This window comes from Schistocerca serialis, chromosome 11, assembly GCF_023864345.2.
Source record: "Schistocerca serialis cubense isolate TAMUIC-IGC-003099 chromosome 11, iqSchSeri2.2, whole genome shotgun sequence".
NCBI classification, from domain to species: Eukaryota; Metazoa; Arthropoda; class Insecta; order Orthoptera; family Acrididae; genus Schistocerca; species Schistocerca serialis.
The window spans coordinates 173,490,667-173,503,334 of NC_064648.1; the positions used below are offsets into that span (position 1 = coordinate 173,490,667).

Genomic DNA, 12,668 nt, shown 5'->3' on the forward strand with positions numbered 1-12,668 from the left:
TCTTCTTCCCCCATTTGGAAGGAATTCTACCTTTTTTTCTGATGCCCTACACACACAGCCATCCTTGACGAGATAGTGAAGAAATGTCTCCCTACCTGTCCTCTGCCCAGTGGAAGCAATTTCAAATCACAGAGCATAACCACAATATACAAATAACAAAAGGAAACTATTGAGTACATGGAAAAAAAGTATTGCTGATGATACTAATGGTTACAGGACAATAAACAGGGCCCCAAGAGTGAAGGATTTCTCGCAAGACGAAGATTTACTCTTGTGATTACATTTTTTTAGTGTCGTGGCTCACTGTGATATTCTGTTCAGTCGACTTAACAAAGGAACATTGATGCAGTGAAAATGGTTAAATATGTATCTCACTCACTGACAATCAGTACGAAAAGGCAGAACAAACTGCGAAACGGGGCATTTCAATGAATCGAGAATGGTGGCTGCATCTTGCCTCAGATTAGTGATCGATTCAGTTTTAATGGTCACTTGTCAGTTGCAAAGCTGTTTGCACCACTATCATTTTCCTGGAATGAGCTGTTACTTTGTTTAAATTACAGTCTTCAGAGTTATGTCATGAACTGAATGTATTGCACAGCTGAAAGGATTTTATGAAAGTGTCAGATGCTTTTTGCCTTTTTTAATTTTCTTTATAAAAACAATTTGACAGAAGCTTTTCTGAAGGTGTAAAGCCTTTGCAGATAATAGTAATATCCCCGACGATAACCAGAGACGCAGTATGCTGCTTTTCTACATTAAAGTTGGTGGAACATTCAAGTGTAATACTGTGAATGAGGAAGACGGTGCACTTACAATGTGTTTTCTTGAAAAAGAGTTGTAGCTGTACAATCAGCCTTTATCTAGAAACAATTGAATTAAGATAAGCAAAAGTGTCCCCCCACCCCAAACACACTGATATGTAGAATAGCACAAGGTCTAGGTTAGTTCCGATCGATAAATGTCACAGACTTCCCCAATGTGGAAACCGTGAGCCACACCTGTACTATAGCAGCAGTTTTTTATCAAATAAGTTTTGAGAGTTTTTTGAAAATATTTTTATTGTTTCTCTCTCTCAAGTTTGAAGGAAGTTTTTCTATAGGTTTTGGCCCTGCATATGACTGTTTTATATTCATAGTATTATATATGGGCTCATGGAAAACATTCTGTTCGCTTGTGTCATGGTTGTGTTGTGTCTTGTTATCTTGAGTGTTTGAAGCGTATTTGAATTCTGCCCAGCACAGGAGTTTGTATGGGTATACACTGGGTAGTGTACATATCTGTAGCTTTACATGCTGGCCTACATGGTTCTCTCCATTTAAGGTTGGCTATCATTCTCATTGCCCTTTTTTGTAATTTGAACATACTATTAATATTGTGTTTAGAGGTGCCTCTCCATAAAACTATGCTGTAAATTATTGTTGAATGAATTAGTGCATTAGTATATCATTTTCATAATAATTGTGTCTTTTAAAGTTCAATTCTTTTATCTTGGTGGCTCGCGCATGCCCGCCCAGACGCGGGAGATTGCTGCGTTGCCAGTTGCACACGACGCACGCGCCAAGAGAAGCAGCGCCATAGTATAGCATAGTTCGCAAGCTTACGTTTAGGGGGGAGCGCGCAGTTCATGAAGTAAAGCCACCACGGCCGCATTAACCCTTTCGCTGCTACAAAGACGTGCTCCCTGCATTCCGCGCGGTGCGCGATTTTGTCACTGCACTGCTCGCCTCTGCAGACACATCGTGTTCCGACTGCTTTGACACACTTATCATTCGATTCCACAAAAACTATTTGGCCCAAAAATTAGATTTTTACATGTCTTCATGACTGATACGTTCCCCCCACAAATGACTTAATTTTGTTTCGATGTTCAACGCAGTTATTGTGCAGGATTAAATATAGTAAACCATTGCATGAAATTTTGAAGAGTTTGCAGAGGTAAAAGTCCATAGAGTATACTTTCCATATGGTCGATTTTAGTTGCCACAATGTTGAGAATGAAATGTGGACAAGATACCTAAATTTCATATAAAATTATTACATGTAATGCTGAATAATAACTGCGTTGAACATCGAAACAAAATAGTCACTTATGGGGGTAAGGTATCAGTCAAGAAGATGCGCAAAAATCAAATTTTTGGGCCAAATAGTTTTTGTGAAATCGAATGATAAATGTGTCAAAGCAGTGGGAACACCATGTGTCTGCACAGGCGAGCAGTGCAGTGATGACAAAATCGCGCACAGCGCAGAATGCGGGGAGCACGTGTCTGCAGCAGCGAAAGGGTTAATGAAGAGACAAAGCACTAGAAATTTCAAAATTAATTGCATTCAAACGAATATAAATCATAAAGTAAGGCACTTCGATATTGTTTTTAATGCCTTGAGGACTATAACACGTCACGCAAAATACTGACGAACACTGTTGGTATCACTGTGAATTACTCACGCTTCGTCGAAGTACAATAGGAAATAAACAATTACCGCTGTTCTTTATTGCGAAAAAGCGGTTTGTGAGATTGATACAAACACCTTTCCTTGCTATTGCCTGAATTAGGAGTCTTATTGCTTGTTTGGTTTAATTAATTAATAGAATATGAAGCAATTGGTATAAAGAATGCTTTTTCCAAACTTTCTATAAAAGAATTTCTGCTATCAAGACATTGCTTTTGTTCTATTACTTTATTTATGACTGAACGTTTCTAAAACTGAAGACACTCGTCCATGCTCTGTTCTGCAGTCGAGATCTGGCAACATCGTTCTCTGTTCATTGGCTGACTGTATTTTGTGACGTCAGATGCGCAGAATGAACCTAAACTCGGCCGCCAACATAAATGACACGCACTTTAGGTAGCTAAGCTTGTGCAGCACATTTAGGTTTTGAACTGAGCTTTCCAATTAAGCATTTTTCTGTGTGCTTATCCCAATTTTCACTTTGACCAATTAATTATTATTGCCAGGAATGTAGTGTATTTGGAGTTTTCTGTTATGTGCTCATCTATACAAATGTTGGTATCTTCACTCTGAAGACCTTTTGGTTTGATATTCAGACAAAGTATTTTATTAATGATGTTATGCAAATTTTATTCAGTAAATCTTTGAATAGCATTGTTTACTTCCACGTTGGCTTTAATGTCTAGATTTTGTGCATCTTTATCCATGAACAACAGAGTCGTGTCGTCTACATTAGTAAATAAATTAGCATAATTAATGAGGTTTGGGGTGTGATTTGCATATGAAATAAAAAGCAGTTGGCAAATAATTGATCCCTGTGGCACAGAGAAGTTTAAAGCTGGCACAGAGAAGTTTCAAGTTCTTGCTTCAGATCTTATTTTCTCTCTTGTCATTTTTGTGATTTCTGTATATTGTCCCCCTGTTTGTTATGTCTCCTACAGATATCCAGATATCTTTGATATAACTGGCAGCAGAGCTATAGGTCTGTGTGTGTGTGTGTGTGTGTGTGTGTGTGTGTGTGTGTGTGTGTGTAGTGCTTTTATTGATGCTGTCTTTACGCAATTTGGAAAATACCTTCCAGGAATAATGTATGGGTTAGTTGCATAAGAACTTTCTTTAGCTCCTGCATAGTTTTCCCTTATTATCTTCTTCTGTCTCTGGAAACAGTGGTATAGTTTTTCATGGGGGACAATAAATGTTTTTCATGTGTTATTGTATTTAGTATTTGTTTTTTCTTTTAGTTTTTGGTCATTGAAGAGATTTATAATACTGTTCTGTTTTGCTACAATTTTATGCTTATCATAAATTGTATTTTGCTTTGTTCATATAGTGACAATGCTCTGAGTTGCAGATAGGTACAACAAAAAGACTGTCACACATACATTCCATCCTGGATTTTCCACTGTTTGATTTTGCAATCTTCGTGTGACTTTAATGGCATGGTATATATATATATATATATTATTATTATTATTGGTGTTTTGCCCTTAAAGAGCGCATTTGGACTAAACTACATGGCCAGTTCCTTTTGCTGCCTTCCTTGCTGCCCAAACTTCCCTCATTCGCTCGCTGTGTTTCTGTTTCCGGTCCTCTGTCCATGCTTCTTGTCGGCTTCGTGTCTTCGGCTTCATCTTGATTGCCTTTTTGGTTGCCCATATTTCTTTCATCTTCTGGCTGTGATCTTGCTTTCGTTCTTCGGTCCATTTTATGCCTGTTCGTTTGTCGCATTGTATCTCATGTAGTTTACTTTTCTTAATGATGTTTCTGAACTTTATTCTGTCGTTTATTGTGTCTGCTGTTATGTTGAGCTGGTTCAGGTCGTTTTCTACCTCTGCCACCCATTTGTTGTTTCTAGTGGTTACCCAGTCAAAGATCTGTTTGGTCAGCCTGTGTGATGGCATTCTGTATAGGTGTCCATAGAATTGTAGTCTGCGTTTTCTAATCTTTTCTGTGATTGTCTCCGTATGTTTGTACAGTTCCTCTGTAGGTTTCTTGATCCATATTCCATTGTTGTTAGTTGCGCCAAATATTTTCCTAAGTATTTTCCGTTCTACTTTTTCTAATTGTCTGATACGTGTATGCCCTCGGATTAGTGTGGTCTCTGCTGCATATAGTGCCTCGGGGAGCACCACCGTGTCGTAATGGCGTAATTTGGCTTTTTGTGAGATAGACTTCTTGTTGTAATGATTCCACACTACTTTGTATGCCTTGTCCAGTTTAGTCTTTCTTTCTTCATTTGAGTCTCTGTTATGTCCACTCATTTGTAGTGTTTCACCGAGGTATTTGAAGTTTGCTGTTTTGTAAATCGTGCCATACTTTGTGTTCAGAGATGAGAGTTTCTTTGTGCTCATAAACTGTGTCTTTTCGTAAGAGATCTGTAGTCCAGTTTTGGAAGCGATTTCGTGCAGTTTTTCAATAGCGTCTTTTGTTTCCTTTATACCTTTCGTGACAATTGCCAAATCGTCTGCAAAAGCCAGGCATTTAATCTGTAGGTTTCCTAAGGTTATCCCCTGCTGTGATGTTTCCCATTCTTTTATGACCTTATCTAACACCAGATTGAAAAGGAGAGGTGAGAGGCCATCGCCTTGTCGGACACCTGTGCGAATTTCGAAGGGCTCTGATAGTTCCCCACAGAACTTTACTTTGGAGGTCGTGTTGGTTAAAGTTTGCTCTATGATAGCCCGTGTTTTGTTGTCTACTTTGTATTCTGCTAGAATTTTGAAGAGAGTTTTCCGGTCGATAGAGTCGTACGCCTTTTTGAAGTTAACAAAGGTAATGATCAGGTTCTGTTTGTGTTGTAAAATCATTTTCAGGTTCCAAATTTGTTCCGCACAAGACCGCCCTTTACGGAAGCCTGCTTGGTATTCCCCAATCAGGTGGTCGGTTTGGTATTCTAGTCTGTTCAGTAAAGCTTTAGAGAGGATCTTGTATGTGACCGGTAGTAGGGATATTCCTCTGTAGTTGTTCGGGTTAGTCTTGTCACCTTTTTTGTGTAGTGGGTGTATCAGGGCAGTTTTCCAGTCGTCAGGAATTTTCATGGTCTTCCAGATGTCTTCCAAGATCCTGTGGATGTCTTTGGTGAGTTCTGGATCTTGTAACTTCCAGATTTCCGCGATGATGCCATCTTCTCCTGGTGCTCTACGATTCTTGAGTGACTTTATTATTTCTTTAACTTCTTCTAGAGTTGGAGGTTCACTATCTGGATTGTATGTGCTCGTTTCTGTCATCATTTCTTCCATGGGGGGGTCCGTGTTGAGCAGTTTTTCAAAGTACTTTGCCAGAATGTCACAATTGTTTTTAGTATTGGTTTCTAGGGTTCCATCCGGTCTTCTGAAGCACAAGTTGGGTGGTTGATATCCAGTCATATTTTCTCTGAACGTTCTGTAGAAGTTTCTTGTATTGTTCTTCATGAAGTCCGATTCGATCTCTGTCAGTCGCCGTTTGTCATACTGTCGTTTTTCACTGCGAATGATTTTGCTTGATTGCTTCTGTGTTTTCAAGAAGTTCATCCAATTCTCTTGGGATTTATGGCAACTAAATTTTTTCCATGCACTGATTCGTTGGTCAATAGCTTGGTCACATGTGTGGTTCCACCAACGGTGTTTCCGTGTTCGTGGTGCTTGTGCTGGTTTCATGGCCTCTCGGATTCTTCGTGAAAGTTGTGTCCAGTCTGTCGTTTTCTCCATTTTAATTTTGTGTAATATTTGTGTCTGGTTTAAAGTAACGTATTCTGGATCTGGTCTAACAATTTTGTTCTTCTGGAGCTTTTTCTTGGGCAAAAGACGAATCCTGATCTGTAGTAGGTGGTGGTCTGAGTCGAAGTAGCCTTTACGGGTGTCTATGTTCAAAATTTCTTTTTGTGAGTCTTTCTGCACTATTACGTGGTCGATTTGTAGTTCTTGCTTTCCGCTGGGGAATTTCCATGTGGTAAGTTTTCGTGTTGGTTTCTTGAATTTTGTTGACATAATGGCGAGGTCGTGGCTTTTGCAAAAGTCTATCAGATGTTTTCCGTTTTTGTTGGTGTCCTTGTGTGGAGTATGTTTTCCTGTGATATGTCTGTATATCTTTTCTTTTCCGAGTTTGGCGTTGAAGTCTCCCAGTATTATTTTAACTCTATGTGCAGGAATTTTTCTGATAGTTTCTTCCATTGTCGTCCAGAAGTCATCAATTTCGTCAGGGTTTTTCCTGTTGTAGTCATTAGTTGGTGCATGTGCGTTGATTATTGTGTAGGATTTATTGGCTGATTTCACTGTGATGGTGCTGATTCTTTCGTTTGGTGACGAAAAGTCGATTATGCTGTCCGTGATGGACCTGTGTACTGCAAATCCTGTGCCAAAAAGCCTTAGGTTTTTCAGTTGTCTCGATGGTTTTCCTTTGTATATTCTGAAATTCTCCGTGTTGAAATGGTCTTCGTCTGTGAATCGTGTTTCTTGCAGTGCACATATTTTGATTTGAAATTTTTCGAGAGTGTCTGTCAGTTGTTTCATCTTTCCTGTCTTCATCAGTGTGTTCACATTGAGTGTGCCGATGTAGTGTTTGCGTTTGGTCTTGAGGGAGTTTGAGAAGCTCCGATTCTTCTCATGATGTCCGTGAGCCCCCGGAATCCGATGCTCACGACAATCCCAGTCTATTGACTGGGGCCCGGGGTAATGAGATTTTTCTCGTTGTACCATCATGATGTTTAGTAGTTGGATGTATGGCATGCTGCCGAGTGTGTGTGTGTGTGTGTGTGTGTGTGTGTGTGTGTGTGTGTGTAAATAGACTGTCAAGCCTAGTGTTTATTTTCAGCACTACTTATATAAGTTTTTGCAGCTAGTTGTTCGTCTGCTTGCAGTACTTTGGCATACAGTCTTTTTTTATATTTTCTGTAATACTCGTTGAAGTTTCCGTCATTGTTGGTTTTCTATATCATATCCAACATTTCTATCTTGTTCTTACAGACCAAAATACCTTTTGTTATCAAGTTTTTGTTTTTAGTGGTGATTTTTTTAAAATTTTTTTTTTAATTGTGCACGTTGAGATATGTGTAATTTTATGATTCAGTGAATTTTTTTTCCCAGCGTTTCCATCCTTCTTTCTTAATTTTAAGCCTATTAGCTATTCAGTTTTGTTCATTTAATCTGCCCCCCTCCCCATGTCCCCTTTTTTTTAAATACAATTGAAGCATATTTTGTCAGTATCTGGGAAAGCTGTTCTTGTGACTTCACTTTTTTAATGAAAGTCACATAGATTTGTGAATATGTGCTCTATTTTTGTACTGGGGTTCGCTGTTTGAAATGTTGTGTCTGATAATTGTGCTAAGAAGTTCCCTACTGCCATCGAAGTCTTGTAATGTCTGTGGGTGTTTGGTATGTACAGTGAGAAACTACTTAAATTTATTTTTTGGCCTATTACTTCTGCAACATTTTCAATAATATACTTCTTACAGAAGTCAAGACTGTTCATACAGTTTGTTTATCTTATTATGTGTTAGTGTTGCAGCTTCCCCACCCTTACTATTCCATCTGATTGAGCTAGCCGTTAAATTTTAATTTGTTACAATAAGATTTGAAAAAATTAATGAGGAGGTATTGAATAGAATTGGGGAGAAGAGGAGTTTGTGGCACAACTTGACTAGAAGAAGGGATCGGTTGGTAGGACATGTTCTGAGGCATCAAGGGATCACCAATTTAGTACTGGAGGGCAGCGTGGAGGGTAAAAATCATAGAGTGAGACCAAGAGATGAATACACTAAGCAGATTTAGAAGGATGTTGGCTGCAGTAGGTACTGGGAGATGAAGCAGCTTTCACAGGATAGAGTAGCATGGAGAGCTGCATCAAACCAGTCTCAGGACTGAAGACAACAACAACAACAACAACAACAACAAAGATTTAAAACTTTATGTTCATTTATTCCATGTTCTGTCAGATCTAGAAAATAGGGAGTTTCTTCATTTAGTATTATTCCTAACCTTATTTTTTATTTATTCTATGTTCTGATGAATTATTTTTGTAGTTGAATGTCTCGGGTTTCTTGTTTATAGTTCTTCTATGTTCTATTTCATTGTTTTTTAAACTGTGGATATTATGTTTCCTGATCTTTCACTCTCCTTATTCCACATTAATTTCCCTTATCTGTAATGATTTTACATAATCTGAAAACATGATACTGAGTGTTACAGACCCAATCTGTTTAAATGTATTCCATCCTTTCCTATGCAGTTTTGGCACAGAAATTTGTTTGCATCTATGAAGACAACCCCGAAACAATCAAATTGCTCTTTGACAGCACATTTTATTTTTGAGATATATTGTCACTTGCTGACCTTTTTACATTCAACTGGGAATAAGCCTGGATCCTTCATAGACACTTCCTGCCACACACATCATGTTCCTCGTTTTGTTTGTAAATTTTTCTTCAATGCAGTTTGTTAATGAGTTTTTTCCAGCATGTACAAAAACACCTTTGTAATTTCATTTGGGTTCAGGATCCAGCTCTGTAGATTCTTGTTTTGAATTTACCATATTTTTAAATTGTTTGCAGAGTTATTGCATTGTAATCTCAGGTCACGCATTGAGTTTGTAGGTGGGACGGCTATATTTTTCAACAGGAAGTCAACAATTATTAGAAACTCATTTTCATTCCCTTGCATAGTTGTGGTCTTGTCTTTTCTTTTGCTGTAAATCACCAACTGCTGTTTATATTTATGTGCAGGTTTTTGTCTTATTTGATTTATCATGGCATCATCTGAGATTCTGGAGATGGTACTGTTTTCTGAGTTTGTTTTTGCAGGCATATTTTTGCAGTCTTGCATTTCCATTTGATGGATTTCGCAGTTATAGGTCTGCTTTCTATGAATTACCTGCATCATTTCCTTTCTTTTTAAGACACTATTTTGGTTAATGTTCCTTTGTAGCAACTTAATAATTTAATTTTTGAGTACACTGTATGTGCAAGACTGTCCATTTTGTTTTTGGAAAACAGTGGACGTATGTCCACGGAAAATTGTAACCGATGAATTTTAGGTTTACTTTTGTACACTTTTGATGTAACAACTTGACACACATTATACCCGTCACCTCTTGCTTTTCACATTCTCTACAGGAATAACTGTTTATTTTTTGCCTTTTTTGACCTGAAAAAAGTGTCACTTTCCTGTTGTCACCATACTCTAGACTAGAGTTTTGTAAGCAATACATAATCATTTCATTTAATATTCCTACTACCAGTTTTCTGAGAAAGCATTTAGTATTGTTCAGCAGAATGCCTTGTCTCACCCCCTCCCCCCAATGTACAGAACTGTAATTGCCCCAATCAGTTGTTGAATAACTGAAGTCTTCTGCAATGATGGCAGTATGATTGGGGAATGTATGTACTAGATGGCTGGGGTCTCCTTTAAATTTTCCAGCTACATGTGGGTTAAGTCTGGTGGTTGTTAGAAGGATCGAGTAATAAGTTTATACCCATCCACGATACTGAGTGTTTGCCAAAGAGTTATGCATGCAGCGGCAATTTCTACCATAATGGATTTGTGTTTCTCATCTACTGTGACAAATACACTGCCTCCACTGTCCTTTCGCTATAAATTAAGATTTTCTCCAGATATCTTACTTATGTCAATTTCAAGTTTTGGCCATCTTTCTGTACTTGATATTATATGAGTTTCACTGCTTTCTAAGGTCACTTCAAACTCTGTGTCTTTGTTGTGAATGTTTTGGCTGTGGATCACTAAAACTTTAATGGTCTTATCTGGAGGTGCATTCTTTGGGTTGTACTCTTAATACTTTGGGATTAAGTATAACTGTTATTATCTGGTCTGAATGGAGAGTCACCTAAAAAAAAAGAGTACCCTTGTGTGCACCCCATATACAGTCAGTTACCTGGATAGTATACCCGTAACACTTAACGGTGGACCCTGCTTCTCTCAACTTTGTGGCACACATCCCTCGACTTTGAAGAAGGGGCCCCACAATCAGTTGTGTGTTTTGTTGAAATTCCATGAGCAGAGCTGGTTGTATCAATTTTTTCTTCCAATATTGCCACCGAGTCCACGTAGCTATCATTCATTACGATGTGCCCTATAATCTGCAGTTGGTTGCAAACTGCTTTTCAGCGAATTTTGGAACAGCCTTTTCACTTTTAATCAGGCCCTCAGTTATAAACATTGAGTGCACAAAGTGATACTTATTGTTTCTTATTGCTGTTTCCTTGATAATGCACAGACAGGAACAAGTAACAAAACTTCTTGGAACCATAGCAAAGTTCATTGCTTAATTAATATTTTTTAAGAGGAAATACATTGTTTGAAAGCTTAACGTCATTTTCATTCTTTTTTGAGTCTATTGAACACTCAATGCCTCAAAGATATAGGCAGAGGTTACCTTTACCCCATTCACTGTTGTGTTCCATCCAGCACTTTCCAGTATTACATCAGTTAGGAAAATAATCAGTCCTACAAAGTCTGTTTTCCACTGCATAAAAAAATTGTTGTTCAGTTATTTCTCGAAATAATTGTAATAGTTGATCTAATCTTATCTGTGTATCACACTATTTTAATGTTAGATAAAAATTGTCTTCTTTCTTGACTTTTGTGACATTGCTCATGTTTACTGTTCCAGAAACTACTGGATGATAATGGCAGACCACAGCACCTTTGTTCAGGGATAGTGACACATTTACATTACCACGAGCCAGGCAATCTTGTTTTTGCGTACCTGTTACGGAGTGGAGTTTTACACAGTATGTGTGTTACTGAAGAAGATGGTAAAATATCAAAAGAAACACAGCTAAATGTTGTACTCCTGATGGCTCACCTCTTCACTCGTAAACGTTTACATCCTGCAATGCTTAATAATAAGTACTGCAATTCTGTAGTGAAACTAAGAGAATTGCCAGCTGATGTTCTTAAGGTAAAATATTTTCACTCTGAATGAAACACTAGCTTTTTATCTAACCGTATAACTTATACGAGGGGGGACCCAAAAATAACTGGAATTTCTTTCTAGAAAGCATATTCTTTATTGTTTTCAAATACAACCTTACTCTCCTTCGAAGTACTCTCCATTAGCATTGATACACTTGTCCAAACATTCGTTCCAGTGTTCGAAGCACCTTTTAAATTCGTCCTCTTTGATACCTGCTAGCACTTTCACGACGTTGCGTTTTACGTCTTCCACACCCGCAAAACGCTTCCCTCACAAGTCTCTTTTCATCCTCGGGAACAGGAAGAAGTCCGAGGGTGCTAAATCCGGCGAATAGGGCGGCGTGGGTCGAGGTAGTCGTCTTCGTCTAGGCCAAAAACTGGCGAACGCTGAGAGCCGTGATGCAGGAACCACACGCCAGAACCCCACAAATCCAGACGTTTTCGGGACAAACTTCTGCGAAGCCATTTTATAACCTCCACATAGAATTGTTGGTTTACTGTCTGGTTTTCAGGGACAAATTCAGAGTGTACGATCCCTTTGATGTCAAAAAAACAGATCAACATAGTTTTCACATTCGATTTCACTTGTCGAGCTTTTTTTGGTCGAGGTGAGCCAGGTGACTTCCATTGTGATAACTGTTGTTTACTTTCTGGGTCGTAACCGTAGCACTGTGACCCATCACCTGTAATGATTTTGTCGAAAAAATGTGGATCATCTTTGAACGCGACCTTCATTTCGAGACAGGCTCCAACGCGACGATCCCTTTGATCTCCGGTAAGAAGCTTCGGCACGAATTTTGCTGCCACTCTTCGCATCCCCAAATCGGTGGTCAAGATGCGCCGAATTGAGTGCCAGGACAACCCGGACAAGTTCTCGAGTTGGTCGATCGTCCCGCGTCGATCTTCACTGATGAGATCACGGATTTTGTCGATGTCGTCTTCGCTTCGAGCAGTTGGAGGTCGACCGGAACGGGGCTGATCTTCGACCACTATTTCTCCCTTTGTAAACTGAGAAAACCATTTGTATACTTGCGTTTTACTAAGAGCACAGTTTTTGTAGGCTGACCGAATGATCGCAACAGATTCTGCTGCGTTCTTGCCGAGTAAGAAACAAAACTTCACTGCCGCACGTTGTTCGTAAGAACTAGCCATTTCCTCGTGTCACGTCTGCACTGTACGCACACTCAAAGATCTGCCAAAGAAACCACACTTCTCACTGTTGCGTGACGCTGCGAGGCAGAATGACTCACCAGAGATCCTACTACAACCCTCTGGTGGCGCAACCTGCTACTACAAGTGCACGATGTGCAGCAT

General features: G+C 39.0%; 1 protein-coding gene across 4 annotated transcripts in view; it reads left to right on the forward strand.

The window, feature by feature from the left end:
* LOC126427234 (probable ATP-dependent RNA helicase DDX60) overlaps window positions 1-12,668 on the forward strand; it is a 147,991-nt gene that overhangs the window by 84,843 nt on the left and 50,480 nt on the right. For all 4 annotated transcript variants that reach the window (XR_007576601.1, XM_050089473.1, XM_050089475.1 and 1 more), the window contains exon 6: window positions 11,050-11,340. Coding sequence is in view for 3 of the 4 variants with exons in the window: in XM_050089473.1 (XP_049945430.1) it covers window positions 11,050-11,340 (291 nt within the window). In the remaining variant the exon portion in view is untranslated. The remainder of the gene's footprint in view (window positions 1-11,049; window positions 11,341-12,668) is intronic.